Source organism: Schistosoma haematobium, chromosome 1, assembly GCF_000699445.3.
Source record: "Schistosoma haematobium chromosome 1, whole genome shotgun sequence".
Taxonomy (NCBI): domain Eukaryota; kingdom Metazoa; phylum Platyhelminthes; class Trematoda; order Strigeidida; family Schistosomatidae; genus Schistosoma; species Schistosoma haematobium.
The window spans coordinates 25,666,829-25,692,385 of record NC_067196.1 but is presented as its reverse complement, the minus strand read 5'-3'; the positions used below and the strand labels follow the sequence as shown (position 1 = coordinate 25,692,385).

The 25,557-nt window shown below is 36.5% G+C and overlaps 1 protein-coding gene across 1 annotated transcript; it reads right to left on the bottom strand.

Moving 5' to 3' along the window:
- Positions 1-155: 155 nt before the first annotated feature.
- On the bottom strand, positions 156-17,319 carry SEL1L (Protein sel-1 1). Its single transcript, XM_051214205.1, has 12 exons — positions 16,997-17,319; positions 15,724-15,840; positions 15,599-15,688; positions 15,484-15,564; positions 15,316-15,451; positions 14,887-15,163; positions 13,981-14,376; positions 12,321-12,552; positions 10,952-11,100; positions 7,036-7,935; positions 3,795-5,208; positions 156-2,788 (listed from the first exon to the last, which is right to left on the bottom strand). The coding sequence occupies exons 1-10, from the start codon at positions 17,196-17,198 to the stop codon at positions 7,693-7,695; spliced, it is 1,923 nt and encodes a 640-aa protein (XP_051073544.1). The 5' UTR covers positions 17,199-17,319; the 3' UTR covers positions 156-2,788; positions 3,795-5,208; positions 7,036-7,692.
- Positions 17,320-25,557: the final 8,238 nt, after the last annotated feature.

Below are 25,557 nucleotides of genomic sequence, written 5' to 3'. Positions count from 1 at the left end.
AGATATCTAAACCACTGCAATCGATGAACGTTCACAAACTAATTGACTAGTTAACCATGATTCTCATTTCATTTTTTAAATCCAACGGAATGAAGACAACTGCATACAGTTGTAACATGATAATCTAGATACATTTATTGCATTCGTGAAAATATTCCCTGTTAAATTGACGCATTTTATTTCATTAATGTTTTGATCAAATTTGTACGATCAATTAATTATTCCATTGATGTATACTTTGAGATTAAATCAACTTTAATGCACTTTGTCCTTGTATTATTATGCATACTACAATGTTAATATCTCCCACGTGCAAGAAGACTGTTTCAGACACTACTTTGAAGCCAAATAAACTATAACAGCAACAGTGAAAAAAATAGGGGTAAAAACCCATGGAGAATAATAAAAAACAAAAATTGTTGTAGCTTTTTCAGGAAAACAAGTATGGTTACTTGTTATACCTGCGGAAAAACCCAGTTACTTGCTGTTACAATGGAACAAGACTGGTGTTGCTTAATGCAAGGAAGAACGTAAAGCTGAAGTCTTTAATATACTTTATCCATAAAATGAACAACAATTAGACATAAAATAGATATAACGTGGCTAACAGTGATATCCAGGATGTACGTTTCGTCCTCTTTGGGAATCATCAGTTAGATGTACCTGCACCTGATCAATTCAACATCATAATGGCTATGTCGAGGCAATCCACACTGAATTCCTATATGCCAACCATGTATGATGAAATTTCAATCAGACATAACGACGAGGTAATTTAAAACTCTTCAAATTGACTGACAGTTATATTACAAATATCATGGATTATACATAATTTACTTAATTAGTCCATATTAAAATTTGAATATTGTATATATATATCCCAAAGATCATTGCCTAATAGTGTTATATAATCGAGATATTGGCAATCCTGCTTATATACAATGTGAAATATGTTTGGGGTCATATTATAAATTCTAGGCGGCCTGTTTGAATATCTGGGCTACCTGTTCCTACCATCTGGATGTTTCGACAAGTTATCTGTTTTCTTGTTTGTTTTAACACATCATTATGCCCATTAGTCGCATAACCTATTCAGGTGCGTTTGTGGCAAGCTTACGATATTTCGATGTATAAGTTACAAAAGAACCCAATAAGAGACATTATGGTTGTTGGCAATATGCATCGAAAAGAACATACATTGATCAGATATCGAACCTTCAACTACTAACATCTAACTGGCGACCACTCAATATTTATCTCTAGGATCAATCAAGAAATAAGGAAAGGAAACTTGTTGAAATACTTTGTGCTGAGAATTCTATATTGTGCCAAAAATATACTATTGAATAAAGCCAATAGTAAAAATAATAATAACAAATGATTCACACTCCTATGAATAATACTGAGTGAAAAATAAGCCACACTCATCAAAGTAGGTCTCCTTACTGTAACACTGACTTTAAAGTTATGAAACTGATAGTCGAACTTGAGAAATTCATAGATGAATCCTAGAAATACTGTTCACACATATATTTTATTACCTTTCTAATGACAAATTGGTACGTTAATGTATGATTGCTGAAAAGTAAAGGTATCAAAGTCAATTGAAGAGTTGTCCGATATAGTTTTAGTCCTTACAGTTGATTAATCATTGACTAATAACCTATCTCAATCAATTTTAAATACATGTCAGTCCTACAGGAAGTCCATCGTGGCCCAAATAGCAAAGTGGTAATATATATGACTACGAAGCTGAGTGACACAGGATTGAATCTACCATGGAGCACGGATTACAATTACACCTTAGTGACGAGTGCCAAATAGCATGAAACTTAAGTCCAGGGTTTCATATAGACTATTTCAAATCAACACTACACAATTTTAGTGTATATGACAAATATTTAACACTTTAAAAAAACTAGACAGATTTTGTTTCTGTTTTGCCTACACAATTATTCCAGGAAATTTAGCACTAAAGGGAAGCTTGTCGTTTCAAAAAAATACTAGAGAAAAATAATGTTTATTACCATACAGACATAAAAGATCTTCCTGAATGCAGCAATTGTAAAATAAGACAACTTCATTTTGACGAAACCAATACAACACGCCCGTGTGTATGTGTGTGCCATTTACGTTTGATGAGATATATATTATATGAAATAAAAAAAGAGAGATAACGACAAACACTTATGAAACAATGTTCCTCTTTATTTGTAAAGAATAGCAACGTGAAAGTTCGACCCAGTGTATAATCACACACACACACACAAATACAGTATGTGTTGGTAATAGTAGTAGTAAAGAAAGAATGAACTTTACAATCTATAGACATTGATGTCTACAAAACAAAAAGAAAGCAAAAGTAGAACTAAAAATAAATTGAAAACAAAGATAGTGGAGGGACAAAGAAGGACAACGAAGGGCAGTGAAAAGAAAAGATAGTAGATAATTAATTTATCACACAACAGGAAAATCTGAAGAATAAATAAATATTCCAAAGTTTACCGACTTCATTCATTGCTCCAAATTACATATATATAAATACATTACAGAAAAATTACACACAGAAATAATAATTTTAAACCCTTCTATGTCTAATATAAAAAAAGAACAACAATAATAAGCCTGTTAAAAATGGTATTGCATAAAAATCCCAATCCATAGTTGATATCAAATGTCCAGAAGGATGAGATGATATTGTTGGTGTTTCTGTCGAATCTGTTACACTATCTACCTCATGTTCATCTGTAAATGATCTACTACCAAATATACTTCCAAGATATTGAAACTAAAACAGAAGGAGAAAAACAACAATGATTTGTACGATAAAAATTTCCAATGATTTGTTTTTCTTTTAACAATTAAGATAAACAGAGTCAATAGATAATATAGCTAATGAGTTTATGAATAAGACTTTTCTCTTAAATGTAAATTTATGATTTGATCCTTAACAATTGTTGTATGATTGAAGTTTCTAACATGAGTGGATTGATTGGAGTAAATGTTTAAACTAGACGTTAAGATAATTATAATACATTAAGTTAAATTATATGATGTAATCAGTAAATTATAAGTCTATTATTGATAAGATGATAATGGTCACATTTGTTACTTCAGAACTTATTTGTTACACAGAAATATCTTAGCAAAAGTAGTGAAGAATATTTGTAATTTAATTTCTGGTAACTTTTCTAATAACTTTATCACTTAAATATTATGCCATTTGAAGATAAACAGGGAAGATACAACGTTTAATAATGCTGAATTTCGCCATAACTATTAATTTCAAATATAATTACACAGTATGTATGAAAATATTTGCAAAATAATTGAGACAAATTGAATTAAGAATATGAAATAGTAACAAATTTATTTTGTTTCTTCTACTTAGCAAGATGCTTATTTTAAAAAAAAATACTTTATGGTTAGAACTTCACAATTAAAACTTGTTTACTCTAAAATATATGCAACATTAGAGTAACGTTGGACGGTTCGATCTCTGACGGACTATGCATGGAAAATGTTGGTTCCTTAAAAATGGGATGAAACAAATATAAAGCGCACTCAGTATTATAATATTATCCTTAATAGATGTCTGTCCATGACGAATACCACCTGCGTACTCAATAGATGTTGACCAATTTTAATGAATAATTATCGATTTTTGTAAATGCTTAGTTGACGAAAGCATAACAGTAAAAGTGACCTAAAATTATTGCTTAAAACATGCATCAATTATTTGAGAGTGAAAACAATATACATTTCAAAAATTTAAAGTAATTTAAGTAACTTACGAAACTTGATTCACCGAAAAATTCCATAACGAAATAAAATGAAAGACGTATAAGAGCTAGGTATACAGCTACTCGTGCGTCGATCGATGCTTCAGCGGCCATGTCGTAAAACCTTTTGGCTAAGTAAAGATCCTGAAATAGATCAAAAAAGAATACTATTAAGGTTACCAATTATTATTAGTAACAGTAGGCTGGAAATCCGGCAACATAACCTACTAATTCTAACGTTTTAGTAGGGATTTGTAATGTGTAGAGTCAAGCACGCTCGTAAGTGCGTGCTGGCTTTTGACATTCAGTTGTGGTTACATTCTATTCGAAACGACTTGTATTTGTAAAACTTGAATCTCTGAGTTGCGAATCGACGGTTTCTATGACATTCCAAGAATTCGAGGTCTCAGAGATATATTCCCCGTCGAGTTGTTGGTATCCATCTCTGATTAACTCCATAGATAAGAAAACACAGCTGTCTAGTGTGCTCCGTGGTTTTTATTAATTTACAGCTGACATCAATCGGTGATGAATATTGATAAACAAAAAATGTGTTAAGTAAATCTATGGACTAAATGCGTGAGCACGAGTAACCCTCAGAAGAAGTAAAAATCAATAAAAATCGAAGTAATAAAACTTATTTCCAGCAGTATTTAGGTTGCAAGTTGTTGAAATGTAGAGAGTCGACATTCAATTTTTATTAGGTTTGATTTAATTTATCAAACACAGTGACACACTTTTTTGGCGAATCAATAAATATTTCTTCTTTAAATAAAACTACATTTGTGTACTATGATCTAAACTAATATAATTGTGTGAAGGTTAATGGCGGTAATAACTGACTGACCCGACCTTGGAAAAGGTTAGAAAGTGCGACATCGAAAAGATGGACTATCAATAATGAAACTTGATAATCACTTACAGGTTCGTTTGAAGGTTATATACCGACCAATCTCAAGAACAAAATTAGGTGTTTAAACTGTCCAGTTATAATCCCGTAAGAAACTTAACAGTCCTAAAACTTAAACAGAGTTTATCTGTGTACTTTCAATGTCAAATGACCTTAGTTAGATGTAATTAGTATTTAATGAACATTCAGTCATATTAACTGTATGAACACATCTTGTAATATAATACCACATCTAGGCCAAAAAGGGCTAAATTGAGTCAATCGGATTCACTTCCTTGTAACAACATCAAGAAGAATAAACTAATAGCCAGATCAAAACAACAAACAAAAAATGATAACTTACTCGCTTCAATCCTAATCCTTGTTCATGCATATAACCTAAATTAAACATTGCTTGTGCATTATGATGTAGATCTGAAGCGATTCGATAATGTTGAATAGCTTTCTGGTAACTAACATCAGTACCAAGTCCATAATAATAGTAATCACCTAACTTCACACGAGAACTTGTGGAACCTATGTATAAAAGTACCAGTTAAATGAAAAAGGTAATATTTATTAATACTTGTTGGAATAATACGAAGTAAATAAATTTGACCCTAATTCACTGAGTAACAATTAAAAAGACAATATGAAAAATAGATGAGTTAAAAAATAACTTTCAGACTACAGTATTTTAGATATATTTCACTCAAGTCTCCCGAAACCCAGTAAGATGATGGCGTTTGAAGACGGACTTCGACTTGAAAATAATTCAAATGGATTGATACTGGAGAAGGCATTTGTTTTATTCGATTGAGACAGAGTAGAAGACTTTAAAAGCCCAAAACAGAAACATGTTTTGCAACTAGAGTTCGATGCATATTAGAAATTAGTCGTCAAATACATTCATATCAAAGATGACTTTGATAAATGTTCTGAAGATTGATAAATTCCTTTCTGTGATTTATGTGCATTTAATTAACTCTTTTTTCATTTAATCGGTTTTATACATCTATACTAATGATAACATAATATCATCGTTAGTTTTTTCACTGCTTAACGAATACAGTAATACTATGCGGATTATATTTCCGTATGCATGAATAAAACTATATACATCACCAGTTGCTTTGATGACCTTTTACTGAGAGTTTAAAAGTAGTATCTTTGTAATTCTAAAATGAATTCCTATACGATAGATTTGTTTATAATCTAAAAATTTCCGAAAAGTTTAAACCTCACAGTATATTCAGTCAGTTAATCATCGAAAATTGGCTTTAATTATGAAATGACCACTTTTTTCAACCACGCTTTCATACATACATTTTACAATCAAACCAAAAATTATCATACTTTATACCACAACCATACTAATCTTGGAGCGCCAGATCTGGTTGTAATAACTCTCAATGTCGATATAATCGCTTTACATAGGGGAACAGACAACTTTAATCTATGAGGTTCCGATAAAGTAAATATTTTCTGAGCAGTCAGTGATGTTCTCTATGAGTATTAGAAGACTAAGCCATGGGCACTGAAGAATGCATTATCTGAGGAAGAATAAAATCATATCAGTAAACGATTGTAGGAGTATCAATTAAATCTTTGTCTGGAATTACTCTGACCGAATACCCGTTCACCAGAAAAAATATGAGTACAAAAGTGAAAGTTATACTGATTTGAAAAAAGAGACCGTAATTGGTAGAACTGGAATTATTGAAGTACGATAAATTAAATAAGATAAAGTCTGCATATATCTTCAGGATGTTCCCATGTACTCACGACAACATTATCTTATTTGTGTCACTACATAGGCCAATTTTTAAATTGTTTCTTAATTTAAGGGCTAACTTCATCTCACACTAGGAATCATCTGGAGAACCAGTGAGAAATTTGGGACAAATTGGGCAGCTGACTCGTCTTAGCAGTGCGCACTAGGGACCACATATGACACCGACATCGAAATTTCCAGATATGGAGAGAACGATATCATTAAACTATTGAGGCGAAACTATAATTCAGTAGCAGTAGTACTTGTACAAACAATAATATCCTAGGACCATGACTAGGAGTCAAAATAAAAAAGAAAATTTGTTTCTTGCCTAAATCTATCCTTTTTTTAAATATGTCATAAGATGATTGGTGATTTTAGACTATTCATCTTAAATCACTGCAGACGAACATTTTCGACTGATGTGGAATAGGGGATATATACCATACAGCCTTGATGTAGTAGTAATCATTTTATTTCAAATTGATGAAGAGATGTATACACACATATACACAGTGTTGATGATAATTAACACAGCTAAATTACAATATACTCAATCTATAAAATATTGAGAAAAGTAAGGAATCTACCTTGTGTCGCAGATCGTTGCCATTGTGTAAACGCACGTTTGTGAATTTCATTATTTGGAATTCCCGTAGCTTTTTCTACTAATGCAAAAAAAATTGACACAGAAAGATACGTATTATTTCTATTTAATATTGAATATAAGCCATTGACAATAGATCAAAAGTATTTTCTTCAATCATATCTTGAGTAGTGGCTAGTAGAATTTATAAAACTCGTTACGCACTACATGAGGTTCTTCAGCTGGATGTCAAAGAAGCACATCAGTGTCTACGTTCACATCAAAAATCGGACTAATTACCCCTAGCTTTAAACATATAAATTCACGGACGTCGCGCGGCGCCAGTGAATGACCAGATTTTGTTCTGAATATTAACAACAGAAGAACACAAATCTCTATGAGCAATAACAAATTCCATGAATTGTTGGAAACATTTTTGTATGATCTTTAATGTATTTTATTTACTCAACTCATTTATCAGGTACAAATTTATAAACCTCGCTTTCAGGCATACTTTAGGTGCAAGGACCAGTGATATTACTCAGTCGCCTAAACCAAAGTAGACGAAGTGGATATCGAACCTGTGACTTAGTGGTTGAAAGTAAAACACATTAACCGTTGAGCCTACCAAAACACTTTAAACAGCTTTAGACTAATGAAATCACAGGTTGTTCGTATAGAAACTAAAATAAAAAGTTGAATCATCAGTTATAAAATACATACATAGAAAATACTTGCCTTCTTCTAGGATGAAAGCTACATTACTTTGAGCCACTTCGTAACCGAGTTCTGCTAATAGTTGGTATGTAATGAATGCTTCATGATAACGACGATTGCGAAAAGCAGAATAAGCAGACATGAACATTTTCGACCAACGACCACGTTCAGCTACATTTTTAAAAAGCTGAATATAAATGTTTAACAGGCGTAAAATAGGACTAATATTTGTCCGAAACTGATCACTGAAAATTATTTCCTAAGTTTATAAGTCCATAAAAATCCTACCTAATTTGGTCACGGATATAAAAAATTATATATAAATGAGTGGAACTCGTCAATACCCATCAACTTTCTTGACAAGAAAGCGTTTGATAGAGTAGATAGAACATTCTGGGGCGATATTAGACACTATGATGTACCTGAGATAATTGTCATCATCTGGAATTCTTACGGTGGACTACACTGCAAAGTCAGGCATAGAGGACAGCTGACAGATGCATTCCAAGTCAGGACCAGAGTCAAACAAGACTGCTTACTCTCTCTCTCTCTCTCGAACGCGTCTTTCTCGTTCTTCTGGTGGTTGACTGGATTGTGAAGACTACCACATCTGAGGAGAAGCATGAAATATAGTGGACAGCTTGCATGCAACTACATGAATTGGACTTCACAGATGACCTGGTTCTTCTATCTCGTATACACGAACAAACGCAGGTTAAGACAGCCAGTGTAGCAGATACCTCTGCATCAGTAGGCCTCAACATACACAGGATATATATATATATATATATATATATATATATATATATATATATATATATATATATATATTCAGCATTAGAGATATAAACCCGACGTTGCAATCTCAAAGTTAACTCACTGCAAAAGTTGGAAAAAATTTGTTAGAGAACACTATTTTATTACGATGAATGCACATGTCCAGAATAGCATATTTTCTATAAAGGATTCAGTTAACTACTAACAAGTAGTAAGATGTGACATACTTAGGATTACAGAAACTAAACTAATTATGGGGTTGAAAGAATAGGATAATTCTTCACAATTGATTGATCACTGGGTGGTGATCAATCTCATGCTTGTCTAGTCCTTATTAGTGCAGATCGAATGCTATCGATCATGTTGCAGGTACACCTTGCTGACGAGTGCCAAGTAGCACGAAACCCGGGTCCAGGGTTTCCTGTTGACTACCTCCAACCACCATCTAATCTCATTACATAGTGCCCGCAGTGTCGAGTCACCTAGACTGGTGGCCACATTGCAACATGATCGATAGCATTCGATCTGCACTAATAAGGACTAGACAAGAATGACATTGATCACCACCCAGTGATCAATCAATTGTGATTACATCTCAGTCCTACAGGAGGTTAGTCACGGCTCGGATAGCTCAGTGGTAACGTCTCTGACTGTGAAGCTGGGTGACACGAGATCGAATCCGCCAGGGAGCGCCAGTTCCCTCAAGATTACAGGTACACCTTGCTGACGAGTGCCAAGTAGCACGAAACCCGGGTCCAGGGTTTCCTGTTGACTACCTCCAACCACCATCTAATCTCATAAGGATAATTCTTATTTATAAGGATAATTCGAAAATGAGATATTAGAATTTCAACATGTGTCTTTTACTACGTAATCACTAAAATTGTAATTAATTTATAGTCATCATTATTAAACAAAGTTTCTGATGTAGATACTAAAAATGAAAAATACTGTTGCTTGATATCTATAAAGTCTGAATAGTTGGAGTCAACTAAGTAAGACTTTACTACTGCAATTACCTGAACATTCGTGAACACTTTAGGTCTTGATTGCATATAATTTAAATGGTTAAAACTATAGAAAGCATCAAAACTAGTGATAATAAACGATCAAGTGTAAGATTATTGATTAATTCAATATGACAATTGTTCACCATAAAATTTGATCGAATTTTGATAAATTAAGTTATCAACTATTTCAGTATGTTGTTCGTTATTGTATTCCGATCATTTTTACTATGCATTCACTCAGCTTTGATATTTGTTCAGTAGAAAAACCGTCCTAAGTTATGATTATTTGAATATAATAGTCAATAAAAATATTGTATATAGAGAGCTATTTTTCCACAAAATACATTCTTCCCGATCGCAGACTGGACTTATCTTTTGCCATCTTAATAGTTGGGGGTTGGGTCAAGAGCATTGGAGACACAGAGTTGAAGAGTCATTTCGGCTACCTTCGGGTCCATTATTAAACTGATATTACGGATTGAGCAGCAAAGAAAAGGTCATAAGTGTCAACGAAGTTCATCTACAAGGTCCTGTTTAAGTGATATCTAGTCCAAAACATAACAGCTTCCCTTCTGATTAGGTTATAGCAATGGTACTGGTTAGTTAATAACTAATGTCAGTTGATTAAGATTGAAATTTAATGTTTCAATAATAGATGAAATTGAAAGAACCTGTGACTTAGCCTCTATGTCCTACAACATCGGACCGACCTGCTGCACACTCTGCACTGTGTCATCGACAGAACAAACCTTTTAAAATATATTGAGGAGGTTTCTTTGGTCCTATTCCTGACATCCCTTTTGGCTCTCGCTTCAAATGTTATGAAAATTTGTTCCAAGTTGAATTTGCTAATCAACATAACGAATGGAAAATACAACTGCTGCTACGTAAATTTAGTATCACAGATTACGAAAAGTACTTAAACTTTATACTCGTGTATCGTTTACACGATTTCAATTTTGAAGACACGGTAGACATTGTCTTAGATTTTCGGGAACGTCTTTACTTTTTAATACGCGATATCAATGTATGAAGCTAACAAAACGGGAAACTGATGGTTTTGTCACCTATACAAAAGTTATTAATGAAGAATGTAAACGTTTTAAGTCACGATCGCTTAAGGACGTTAAATACACCTTACATCAACCCAAAATAAAGACTTAGTTCGTATTCAATACTATCTAAGCGAATAACATAATTTAATGATTTTTACCATTTTATCTAGTTTAGAAAAGATTAGAAAAACTATTATAAATGTACAACAGACTAAATTTGTCAAGAATATTACAGTAAGTGGTAAAGAACAAAATTGAAATAAAAACAACTGAACCCATAGTGGTATGCTAATTTGTTAACCTACTCAAGAAATAATATTGAACCAAGGATTATATGTGCAAGAATAAAATGTTTACTTACTTCGGCTGCGGTGCTACAGGATCGTAATACTCCTGTACCTTTGGCATGCATCTCAGCTAGATGATAGAAAGCCATTACATTACCCTGTTGTGACGCCATAGTGAAATACTTCAAAGCTGATTTGTAATCAGTTTTTATTCCATGAGTACCTATATGTTATGATGAGGAAAATTGTTTAACTTTATTTACTTAGTAGCAAAATCTTTTATAGGAAGTTAATTTTTCACAGAGTAACATTTAGACACAAAAACGATTTTAGATGGACGTTATTCTGAACAATGGCTGATCTCCATTTACCGATCACTTGAGTGATGAGATTCTAATATATATTGCTGTGAATATTTTTAACTTATATCAAAGTGAAAACGTATCACAGAGATATTCAAAAAGTAACAACCTTCTTCATTACGTTAGCACTCAAACACAAAATAGGTGATTACTGGAATTTGTAATGTATCAGGTTAAATCAATTAAAAGACAGTTTAATAAAGAACAAATAACGTACAAAAATGACGAAAAATTCGTTGTTCTGTTTATATATCATTCAATTAGATATATAAGCCATGATGCCCCAAATGCCCTGGTATGGCCGAGAGTGAGGTGGGCCCGCCCTCCCTCTCGAAATGCTCTCGGATGGCCACGCGTATACAGCCTCTGCCAGGAAAGTCCTACTCATTGCCTTCTCGTGGCGGGGGTGTTGTTTACAAAAATGAGAAGACGAAAAGCGAATGTCCGGCGCTTTAACCGGATCCCAAACCAATGGTGCACATAGGCTCCAGTATCCTGGGGGAACAAATGGCGTATGAACCAATCGCTGGTCACCGACTACCATGGGACTGCATCTCCTCACGATGCTCCACTGCCTTGTGGGTCAGACCTTAAGGTCAAAGGCTCAGGGTGTGGCCCCCTAAGAAAACCACCTGTCTCGGTCTGGACACTCGGGCAGTATCACCTACCACGATTTCCGTCAAATTTCCCTAGACGACTAAAACTGATGTACACGGAAGTTGACTGTATGCTAAAATTGACATACTGTGTATGTAAATTATTTTTAAAAGCCTCAGTTTAATGTCGTACTTAACTTATACACAGGTTTGATTGGAATCAAGAGATGGACGGATGTATTATGTCCCCGTAAGTAGTTTTGAGAATTAAGCGATAACTGAAAAAATAATTAACAATATCCACCTTACAGATGGAGAACAAATCTGAATACTGATATTTCGTGATTCGCTCATCTGAAGCACTTAAAACATTATTCTGGTAAAAATCCGAAAATATAACTAGTCTTTTAAAAAATAAACGTAAAAATCTCCGGTACAACGAGTATCTATGAAACGAATATGATGGTTGGCAACCTTACCATTACCTAAGAATAGACGACCAAGATGTAATTGAGCTTCAGGCCAACCTTGATCTGCAGCTTTCAGAAATAACTCCATTGCGATAACTGGTTTAACCGGTAAACCGGCTCGACCATATAAGTAGGCCAACGCCAAACCTGTTTGCCCTATTGGATTATTCTCCTCGGCTGATTTACGTAAATATTTCAAGGCTTTCGTCGAATCGGCAGGTACAGCTGTGCTACCGACCATGTACATCTTTAAGAAAAAGTAAAAATAACTCTAAAAATATCTTCTAAAACCAACAAATACATTATTGGGGTCAAACATAAATGGACTTGAAGAGTATTTAAAGAACTACGCTAATGGTGAGTAAAGTTACCCAAAGGCTGGCGAAACCTCTAGTGCATAAACATTAAGTTAAGTTTCTCACAGTGTCTTAACATTCATCGGTTTATTCCGGAAGATTAAGAGTACAATAACATCCATTTAATCAATCCTAAGGTCAAATCAGTGTAAATAGCCATTCGATAGGAAACGTTATTTTGAAATATAGGCTTTGGTAACATATACACTTTTTGTGTACGTCAGTTTTATGAGAGTATTCATTACCGACACTAAGAGTATGAAGTAAAAGTGAAGAGGTGGTCAGTTTGCCATATGGTTTCATAGGATGAAGAATAGTGATATTGATTCATCGTGACTATATACCAAATCATTAGCATACATAGCTCAGAATAAAAACATATTTTTTATTAAATGTATTTCATAAACATTAAGGTTTACTTTAGCGACGACTAGTATCTATTTTAGCTGCTTTTATGCAAATCATTATTTCTCGTAACATTCATTTGTTGTGTGATTTCATATTGTACAGTGCATATTTTGTTATTAAATCATGTCACAATTTTTTTACTCCAAATGGTGATAATGTTAATAAAAATAATCGTATTTAAGTCTACAAAGAGATTCAACGCCGTCAAATACCAGTGACAGCTAAAATTATTAAACAACACACAAATTGTTTGTTTCAAAATTTCTCAGTATTTTAATGAGATTTTAGTGGATTTTCACATTATCACTAACTTACTAGTGATGACGTAGCTGCTTACAAATGAACCGATTTATGAGGACCTACATCATTTAATATCAAATGTAGTGATGTAGTATAGTTTCTTTTTAAATAATGTGTCAAATGGTAACCTCTTGAAACATCAAATTTGTTGAAAAAGCGCATTAGGAGTAATAATAGTGAAATTAAGAATGTTTCAGTTAGTTAACCAAAAGCAACATGAAACCTGACACATATGTTTGTTAATTCAAGCCGACACATTACATTAGCACAGTCAAATGATGTTATCAAGACAAATGTCAAGGTGTCAGAAGTAGAACAGTATCGGTGATAGTAGAAAAAATCACGCATAGATATCACTCGATAAAAATGAAATAATGGAACAAAAAAAGCACAAGATATTTTTAAGATTCAATATCTAAAAAAATACAAATAGTTAGTGCATCCGTGCCGTTGTAACTCATCCTGAGCCATATCATTCAGCGTTTTCAACCATTGGTTATGAAAATCTCAGACAGTTCGAACCTACCTACAAGGCTCGAGTGTTAACAACGACAAATTAGGAAAACAATGTTGAGATCGTTTTAAAAACTAATTGCAACAATTTTACATACCTCGCCTAAATAAGCCATGGCTATGGCGCTTCCAGATTCAGCAGCCAGATTAAAGTAATAAAAAGCTTTTTCATGATTCATTTCAACACCATGTCTACCATAATAATACAACTGACCCAATCCAACCATAGCACTAACATTCTTTTTGTAAGCCATAAACTGATAATATTGGAACAGATCCTCACTGATTGTAAGATCACCACCATCTAAACTACCCATTGCATCTATTTCGTCTAAAAGACGAGCACGTCTAACCATAGGTCCAAGAAGAGTTGGACCACCAGATTCAGAGCGTTCGGAAACTTCTTTAAATACGACTTGAGCCACACGATGATAATGTGTTAGTGCTGCTTCACAATCTTCTTCAACACCAACACCAGTCCAGTAACGATAGCCCTAAACGAAATAAGGAAATGAAAAATAGTAAAATTTCCCGTATTCTGTAAATATTCAGTCAAACAACGATGATCCTGATTTCCTACAACGATATTAGCTTGAACCTACTTCCGAAGTCTTAAAATCAAACACAAGCACAAATCACTGAGGACAGCGAAAGCCAGTGGTTTGTTACAATCATAACTCTGGGTATTCTGAAGCTTCAGATACTCAAATAATTCTTTATTTGTTTTACAGTAAAATTTCTAAGACTGATAGAGAGCCTGTCGTTACAGGCACCGCAAAAAAAAAACATTTAAATAGTAGTTACCAAATACCAAAAGCTTAATTAATAGGGTTGTAGTGGCTTCCCCAAGATGGGTGTTAAAAACCTAGAGGTTGAGCTTTTATAAGTGGATATATTAAGGTTATCCGCATGAATATATTGAAACCCCCATCATTTTTATAAATGAAAACTTGTGAGACTAGACAGTTATCAGCAACTGAAGTCAATTTAAGTATATTACTTACCAAAGCCATATCAGCAAAATTATCTCCTCCAAGAGCCGAAAATGTTAAATATATCAATGCATGTGGAATACTTGCATTAACGTGTAATCCAGACGCATACAAAAATCCCAGGCCAAACTGACCGCGAGGGTTGCCTTCATTAGACAGCTCTTCGAACGCAGAATATGCGCTTTTAAAAGGATCTGCAGTGTAACCTCCAAGCAATGTCAGCATAGCCACTTGTTCCCTTGCCTTTGTATGACCCTGTCTGGAAGCTTCGTTCAAGAGTTCTAGTGCACTGTTTGACAGAGAACACAATATGCAATATATATAACGCATGTTTCGTAAAGACGGTAGTGAATCAAATGCATTTGGGATATCAGTTTGAATTTAAAATACGACTACGAACGGATAACGAAACATAATAAACAAGTAATGCAGTACACATACGTTTTATCAGCAGATGTCTTGTGATTTTCTGTCTCCAAAATACTCATAGCTTCGTCATACAAACGCTGAGCAACACTTTGTTCCGAATCTTCATGCTCATCAGGTGGTGAATGAATGCTTTTCATTGTGTTTTCATCTAAAAGAGTTGTAATTTGTATTGCGGCTTACCATTAGTCGATGGGATGCTTTGGGAGCCCGGAAAATCGTTCGCAGTTGAATCATGTTGAGACTCATCTGTCGATTCTTGGTCTATCAAATACTAAAATGATGTGAAAGCAATTACTTTCATCCTTCATATTTGAATCAAGTGGATCATCTTGTGATTCTGACTCAACGTTTACATCTTCCTTATCCTTTGGAATTTGAGGGAACACTTTAAATATTATTGAGATAATTTAAATTCATTACATAGATCTGGATTAAGAAGATCACGTAGGAATTTTTCGACAGTTTCCGGATCATCGAATTGCTCTATATGGTTTTTGATTTCCTTTTTGTCTGGAGTTATTGATACACGAGTATCACCTAAAGTGTGTTGGAAATAGATCTTATTATATTTCTTAAAACGGAAGAATACTAGGTTTTTGGAACGTTGTTTGAAATAGTATAACATTGAGAATGTATACGCACAACAAAGAGTACCATAACTCGGTAATTAAAAGTATGTAAAGGGACAGCATATCAAGTAAAATGAATGAGAACTAATCAAATATCTACACAAATAGCCGGTATGTCAGTGGAAAATATCTTATATTGTTGCAACTGGGTTACAAAGCAACAAGATCAAGCAATAGGTTACACGATTTCGCACTACTTTCCATTTTATCTGCACTGCTATTTCAAGTTTTAACACATTCCACTGCCATTTACATAACACCTGGCCTTTTAACTTGGATGGGAAATACAAAGGTCGCTTTTGGAAATGTGTGTTATCTACTCTACCGATTTCAAACCACAATTATGAAAACCTTTGGGATCTTAGTTACAAAACAAATAGGATTCCATAAAATTTGATAATTATTGACCCAGCTTGTGGGTTTGGTAAGTAGCATTTCACAGAATAACTGCACAAAAGGATCAGATATAGCTAAAGTAGAGCCTAAAACTGATAAAACTTCATGACTAGTCGTAATTCCTCAAAGTGGATGTGATCCTTCTATGTATGCTTCTTCGAATGGCTAGTCTTCTCTTGAACGAGTCAAATGAATGTGCAAACACCACTGCTTCGAGCAAGTGGTTCCAAGAATTGATGAGTCGGTGTGAAAACCTGCATGCTACGGGTATTTTATTCGTTTTCGGCTTTCCTACTCGCCTGCTAAGTTTTCTGAGATGTCTCGATCTAGTGGGAAGAAAAGAGAGGATATATTAGGTCCAAAGTTATAAACTACAAAAATCGGTGAACTTCAGTCGTTACAGGGATACTATGCAACACAAATTAGGTCGAGATGCTTTAGTCTCCAAAGCATTAGGTCGGTGCATGCACTTCAAGAATTATACTCTTACTTAGAAGTCAGAATAAGGGAAGCCTTGAAAACGTGTTAAGTTATACATAAACCATCATTATTTGGAGCGATTAAAGAAAACATTTATTTTAATATATAAAAAGAGGAATTAAGAATGTATGTGTCTGATAAATCCATATGGACGGAAAATCTCAACTGTGCATTGCATGCATACTTACCACTTTTTCTCTTCGGCTTCAAGTCTTCCGATAAAGCAACAGAGAAGGACACTGTAAGAATGACCACAATTCTGATGAATAAGCATGGCGAACCACAAGGATGGTTTGAAAAACCGAAGGAAAACATATCGCGTAATAACCAGAAAACGCGCCACGAATTGAAACGCGTGGGTTTTCTATTCGCTGAATAGCCTAAGGTCATCCAATAAACTGAGATCCAACCACAGGTCGTACGGTGTTTTTTTTTAAGTTCCCTACTGTCCTAGTAACGTTCATATCTGTGTCTGAACTTCATTTTCAATGGTGCAAAATATTCAAAGCCCTATAGTTTTTTTAAAGTGAACGAATATTCTCCAGTAGTAGTCCAATAACTTGTTGTTGAACATGTATGGACGTACTGACCTTTCTATGCTCAAATCTCGATTTTCTGTAGCGATTCCACTTGATGTGTTCAAAATTATAACGCTTTAAAATTGATAGGAATGAGACATGTTTCCACTTGTAATGGAGAGTAAAGTCCCGAATAAATAGTTCTGTAAGTCTTCAACGTTGAAAGTAACCATATTGATTTTACTGAATACGCTTCTCACTGAAGGCGCTCTGTCAAGCATCTGCCCTAAATCGCTTTCCGTTACGCAACGCTGCTCAAATTGTTAGACTAGATCATATACTTCTCGGCCAATCAACCAACTTCTACATATTGATGATGTCACAGGTATTCAGTGTTTGACAACGCTTCTACCAGTAACACCTTCTAATATATTTCGTTCCCACCAAGAGAAATCAAAAGACAGAGTCGAGGAGATCGGAAGAGTATATTTGGCGATGACCAATATATCGGAATTCTCTGATCTAATCTGGCTAGCGATTGCGGTTGATGTTGAGCACGGCGTTACCACACGTGATCTGGTGCGGATGCCTGACCGAGCGCCTTCAGCTAGATGAGTCCACTAAAACATATGGTCAGCATCCAATGTCGAAAACTTACAGAGCTATTTATTTTGGGGATTTATTTACCGCTACAGATCACTCCCCCTAGTGGGGCAGTGACGACCCTAAGACGTGGCCAGCCAGAAGTTTAAACCCAACGAGTTTGTCGTTGGTAAACACTCTTCTGATAGCTTACTAAATTTAGCAGCGTCTGGTCGTCTTTCCTTACTATATGGGACGGAGGTACAACATAGTAAAAAAGAAAATGTACAATGAAAATTTCGGATCCTCATAAACGTCATCGTTCTTTTCCAGCCGTCCTGGAAAAGAAAAAGAAAATGTAAGTGCATGTCGAAATACACTCGTATGTGCGTAAAAACACAATGTCGGCGGAAAAAAATGGAAAATAAACTCATGAACACGTAATAGCATTAAAAAATTGTTTTGTTTTGTTTTTTTTAAATAGAAATAAAAATATATAAGCATATTAAAATTGTTTTTTTTTTAAAAATAATATAAAATGTCGAGAAGTGCCTTACGTGCAATAGTCGTTTAAATGTTTTGGAAATCTCACCCTTCTTCCAGAACGCGTCGTTTTAAGTTTATTTTCGGATACTGTCGAAGTATCATCGTGTGTGTTGGTTGTCGGATGAGGTATTGTAAGTGTCGGAGTCGTGTCGTTCGATTGTACCGAAGGAAAATCGACGTGGATAGGATTTCCTTCTAAATACGCTGCTTTTAAGCGATCGATGCTGATGCTATCGTTTGTTCCGTTCTTATCGACTATATAGTACTTAGATTCACGTTGAAGAACTTTGAAGGGTCCTTCGTATGCTGATTCGAATGGTCGTCGATGCGAGTCTCGACGAATGAAAACGTGTGTACTATATCGTAAGCCAGGTTGAACGAAAACATCAGTTGATTGAGGTCGAGTGAAAGCAGGTTTAACTGAACGCATTGCGTTTGTAAGCCTGTTCGTGTAGGAGGTTAGATCCATGTTCATTGAAGAGGATGAAGGATCCACGAATTCTCCTGTAAGTCGAAGTGTCGTTCCATAAACGAGTTGAGACGCAGTGTATCCAATGTCAGCTTTCACTGCATTGCGGATACCTAGTAAGACGAGTGGAAGAGCGTCGGTCCACTGTGAAACGTTTGCTGCTGATAGCGAAGCTTTCAGTTGTCGGTGAAAACGTTCTACCAACCCGTTTGCTTGTGGATGGTAGGCGGTCGTTCGGAAGCGAGTGATTCCTAAAAGTGTGGTCAGACGACGGAAAAGATCAGATTCAAACTGACGTCCGCGGTCTGTAGTGATGGTTGAAGGGCAACCGAAGTTTGCTACCCATCGTTCGACGAAGGTGCGGGCCACTGTTTCAGCAGTGATGTCCTTAATAGGTACTACTTCTGGCCATCGAGTGAAACGGTCAACGCAGGTTAAGAGATAAGAGTATCCATTTGAATCTGGTAAAGGTCCTACCAAATCCAGATGAACATGGTCGAAACGGGTATCGGGAGTTTTAAACGAGCCTAAGGGACATTTATTGTGTCTGATAACCTTAGATTTTTGGCAGCTTACACAGGAGCGCGCCCACTCCCTCACGTCTTTATTCATTCCAGGCCAGCAAAACCTTTCTGCTATAAGCTTGATGGTTGCACGAACACCTGGATGCGAAAGTTTGTGCAATGTGTTGAAGACATTGCGTCGATAATGTTTCGGCACGATTGGGCGATCCCTACCTGTAGATGTGTCACAAAGTAAGGTTTCTTTACCTGTTCTCATCTGTTTGATGCGTAGTTTAAGTGTTGTGGACGATAACTCGTGCTGAAGATCACTGTCTTCTTTTGAAGCTCGGCGAGTTTAAGAAGGTCGATTCCTTGGAAACTGTTCAAGGAAGTTATACGAGATAAAGCGTCTGCAACTACATTGTTTGCTCCAGAGATGTGTTGAATATCTGAAGTAAACTGCGAAATGTAGTCCAGTTGCCGAGACTCACGAGGAGAGTACTTGTCAGAAGGAGAGCTTAACGAGAAAGTGAGCGGTTTATGGTCCGTGAAAAGAGTGAATTCACGGCCTTCGATATAGTGTTGGAAATGCCGCACAGCACAATACATAGCTAGGAGTTCCCTACCGAATGTGCTGTACCTCGATTCGGTGTCTAGCAACCTTCTAGAGAAAATGCCAAGGGTTGCCAGGAGTTGTTAACCCATTGTTGTAAGACTCCTCCGATTGCTGAGTCGGATGCGTCTACTGCGATGCTAATGGGTGCTCGGGTGTCCTGATGTGCGAGCATTGTTGCTTTAGCAATCAGTTCCTTAACTGTGGAGAATGCTTTTCGTGCGGTGTCGTCCAAATTAATGGATTTCGCATTCCCATGAAGTTGGTCGGTCAGAGGTTTCATAAGTAATGCGCATTTGGGTATGAAACGTCTATAGAAACTTACCAGGCCGTTGAACGTGCGTAATTGCTTGACGGTGGTCGGTTCTGGGTAATCCAGAATGGCCGCCACTTTGGTCCTAAGAGGTCGAATGCCTTGAGCATCGATAGTGTGTCCCAGAAAGTCTAACGAGTCGGTTCCGAATTGGCATTTCTGAACGTTTACAGTAATGCCATGTTTTTGAAGTCGTTCGAAAACAAGATCCAGATGCTTGAGATGTGTTTCTCTGTCCGGACTTGCGATTAGACAGTCATCAACATACGCGTGTACGAAGTTGAGACCTCGAAAAACGTCGTCTATGAATCTTTGGAATGTTTGAGCAGCATTCCTTAGACCGAAAGGCATTCGCAAAAATTCATAGAGTCCGAAAGGAGTTATGATAGCTGTTTTCGGTATGTCGTCAGTAGCCATAGGGATTTGGTTATACGCTTTAACCAAGTCGATTTTCGAAAAGACAGTTGTACCTTTCAAGGTAGCTGTCAAATCGTGAATGTGAGGCAACGGGTAACGATCGGGAATGGTTTTCGCGTTCAATCGCCGATAGTCACCAGTTGGACGCCAATCGTTGCTGTCCTTTTTAGGGACCATGTGCAACGGAGATGCATATGGGCTACTTGACGGTCGTATGATTCCTAAGTCCATCATGTGATCGAATTCGTTTTTCGCTAACCTTAGCTTTTCAGGAGCTAGTCGTCGTGCTTTAGAGAATACAGGTGGTCCTGTAGTCGTGATGTGATGTGTAACATTGCTGGTTACACACGGTAATCTCGGTTGCGTTTGTTGTATCCCAGGGTACTTATCGAGTAGTGGTTGATAGAGTGGGTCTATCATATGTTTAACTGTGACTGGGGATACTCTACAACCAGTAAAAGAAGTTACGCAAACGGACAAATTAGTGTTCCCGTCTACTAGCCTCCGTTTGCGCGTATCGATGATCAGATTGTGGTGTTGTAGAAGGTCCATACCAATGATTGGTATAGAAACATCTGCAACAACGAAAATCCAGTGTATGGGTTTGCGTAAACCCACGTTAAGGTAAACGTACCTTTTGCCATATGTAGCGATCGGTTTTCCGTTTGCCGCCTGTAAGTTTAGGGTCGATTCGTGTAGTCGGTCGTTAGGATTTGCTGGGAGAACGCTAACTTCTGCGCCAGTGTCGACGAGGTAGCGAACTCTCGTTGTCACATCTGTGACGAATAACAGACGGCTTTGTTCGCCGGCTACGGTTGCCGTTAACGCGTGCCGGCTTGGAAGTTTCCCGAATTGCTCTTCGAATCAGTCGGTTTCGTGTTGGGAAAATTGCAGGGTTTTCTGCAGTTTCTGGAAAACTTTCCATACTGGTTATGATACCAGCACCAGTCGGGGTTATCTGTCTCTCGTGGTCTAGAGACAGATCGCTTACGAGAAATGCTTCTACGTGGTGTGCGTGATCTCTTACGGTCGGTACGAAGACTAAGATAACGCGTGAGTGTGTGACATAAGTCGGTTGTATCATTCTGAGTCGTGTGAGGCCTTTCTTTGACTGAAAATACCTCGGTAGTAGAAGGTTTCGTAATTTCTAGAATGCGGTCGGCAGATGCAGCTAGCTCGTCTAAGCCGTTGTTCTGGAACGAGACCAGAACTGCTTGCACCTGTTGGGGAAGTTTTGACAAGAAGAGTTGTTTGAATAGACCTTCGTCGAAAGTTCTTAGGCCTATAACCTCTCTCATCCGTTGCAACATGTCTGTCGCAGAACCGTGTTGCAGGTCGATGTTATTGAAGAGTTGATCTAACCTTTGTCGATCGGTTAGATCTCCTCGTTTAAGAATCGAGCGTTTTAAGATTTCGTAAGGATCGGAAACATCACTAGTAAACATACTAGGTGTTACGTACCTGTTGAATTCGCGCGGTAGTGCCTTGACTACTGCGAGGAATTGTGCACGTGTGTCGATCACGCCGTGCTCGGAAAAGTCGGCTTCTGCGTAGCAAAACCAGGCTTCGATGTTGTCGGGCCAGAAAGGCATCAGTTGAAACGGAGGTGGGGACAAAGCCTTAAGCTTGAGTACTTTAGGTGTCTGTTCAGTCATGATGAAGTATGAAGAACGATAATGAACGAGGGGAAAATATATATATATCCAAGAAAAAACACGAAAAAAAATCACAATGTTTAAAAAAAGTAAAAAATAAGGCAATGATATATAAAAATCCCAAAAAGGAACAGACTCACAGTTGCAATTAGGTGTACCAGATCACGTCGGGTTCACCAATGATGATGTCACAGGTATTCAGTGTTTGACAACGCTTCTACCAGTAACACCTTCTAATATATTTCGTTCCCACCAAGAGAAATCAAAAGACAGAGTCGAGGAGATCGGAAGAGTATATTTGGCGATGACCAATATATCGGAATTCTCTGATCTAATCTGGCTAGCGATTGCGGTTGATGTTGAGCACGGCGTTACCACACGTGATCTGGTGCGGATGCCTGACCGAGCGCCTTCAGCTAGATGAGTCCACTAAAACATATGGTCAGCATCCAATGTCGAAAACTTAATGCTATTTATTTTGGGGATTTATTTACCGCTACAATATATATTCAAACCCCCATATATGTTTCCTGGCTTTACTGTGTGTGAAGGAGAGCAGCGTTATCAACACTGAATACATGTGACATGTTTACATTTATTTTCTCTATAATTCGTTTGAAAATTTAGAAACTCGTAGATTCCTTATCTGGAAGGGATTTCAGCGGTTGCTACGGTCTTGCATTTTGTTAGAATAACCCTGATTTGACTTCTTTAATGCAAGATGAGTTAGACTTTATATATTCAGTTAACCATAGCTTATGAAGCGAGCACCAAGTTATGAAAGTAGACTGATGTAATTACCTGACTGAGTATGCTGGTTTTCATGTTGATTTCAAATAATCAATACAACCAAAAAACCAAACAGTTTCAAGGCAGAACGAGTTTTGCAAGCAAACAAGAATATATTGATTATAATTATGAAGAAAAAATGATTCTGTAGCGATTAATAAATTTCAGAAATAAATAGCTCTGTACGTTTTCGACAATGGATGCTGACCACGTAAGTTTTAATGGACTCACCTGGCCGAAGGCGCTCGGTCATGCATCCGCAACAGATCACGAATGGAAACGACGTGCTCAACAACCCCTGCAATCGCTAGCTAGATAATATCAAACGATCCTCGATATATAGATAGCCTATCAAAATTATCTACGAACCTCCTAGTTTCTATCTTTTGATTTCACTTGGTGGGTACGATTCATATTAGTAGGTGTTACTGATTAAAGCATTGTCAAACTCCGAATGCCTGTGGTATCTTTAATTCTTGCCACAATCTAGGGACGAAATGAGTTTCGAACCTCGACATAAAGATTAACAGAAGTCCAGTAACAAGTTCAAGCATGTAAGAAACTAAAAGATAGAGGTAAACACTAGAAGTGAACAAATATATTCAGTTCAAAAATGTGAATGGTTATATTATTAATTTTTCGTCGGTTCGACATGTCAAGTGTCCTAGCAACACACCAACATCGTCAACCCTACCATAATTCCCAAGTTAATACGTTCTTTCGGAAGCTTGGCTTTGGAAATGCTGAATGAAAACCGAACCCGGGTAGGTTTATACCTAGTAAACATGGAGCTCTCGTCGTTTGGTTAGTAAAAATACAGTTACTTCTGAAGCCTATCCTTTACTGCTTCAAAAAGCCAAATGAGTTACATTTTCAGATATTATTAGTCCTTGTTATCGTTAGAAAGCTTAAAGCTGTCATCTATGGAGAGATTTCCAAACTGTACGAGACAAAGTCAAAACTCTTAGAATCATATTTTCATAATTCTTGAACAACATTAACTGGACCGCTATCATTTTGCTTCGGTTAAGATTTACCCTTGTTGCCTAATTTTGTTATAGCTTGATGCCGAACCATTGGCGATAAGATTGTGTAGGACTGAATTCGGGGTTCCTTTTTTGCACTAGAGCCGTATAAATTAGGCATAAAATGTGCTTTGAAGTAATAGTTTAGTGTGAATGACTCAAGTGAGTGTAATACGCTACACAAAAGAACATATCACGGGCTAACCTAGTTTTTATATATTTCTTTTTGGATCATCTGCGTTCAGATCAAATTCCAGGATTTGGGTCGCAACTATTCGTATTAGGCTTTTTAATTTATTATATTTGGTTGATCTAAGTCATACCCAAGTATGCGTAAGGAATGGCTTCAGGTTGACTTTGCATGAGATTCATGATACTTTAGAGCTGGTAAATCATAGGAAATTTTGAAGGTGTTGGATTTTATGAGATGAACTTAAAGAATTCGATTGACCATTGGGTGTGAATCTCAACATGGTTGTTTTCATAGATTTTAGACATTTTTATTTTGTGGAAACCATGAACCCATCGAAGTCAAAATACCACTGAGACCAAAAGGCACAAAGAAATCGTTTTGTCTTAGTGCGATGCTTTTCAGCAGCAGACTAGAACCTAAGACATGTCGAGCTTCAAACGGCAACCCGCCTAAGCAAATGAATGATTCTTGCTCAATGTTGAAGATTGATTGGGCCCAGGCGTCATTACTGTTGGATCACAGCGCAGCGGTCAAAATATTTAGCGTTTGCACACAAGACTGGTGGTGACGAGTTCTAATCCGTCGCGCGAGATTATGAAGTCCCTCTGCCGAGGAGCCCCATACTAGGACAAAACCCCTATCCAGTGCTCTCAGGTTTCCAGTGGTGGTCATGTAGTAGGGCCGGTTCCCAACCATACGATCCTTGAAGTCGAACATACCGTAACAGAGATTAACATTCAATATTTAACACTTGGAGGTCAAAATTGTGAGCGCAGAAAGATCTTATCTATATGGTATTTATATGGCAAAGAGAGCCACATCATCCAGCTCAGAGACCGAGAGCCCACCGCAGTTAAAACGTTTTAACAATCACGATGAGTTATAAATTAACGGTACATTCAACAGTAGCCTCGAACTCAACGGACTGACAATAGAAAGACTCATTTTCACGACGCACAGTAAAAATAAATCTAGATAATTACAGGCTGTTCTCCTTGGACCTGACCAAAGGATGGACAAGTGAAAATGACCAATATCAAAGTTGATAATTTCCTTATCCTCTGTATTACTCGTTAGTTCAGGTTATAATACTTCCCAACTTTCTATCACCGCTATAAGACACATT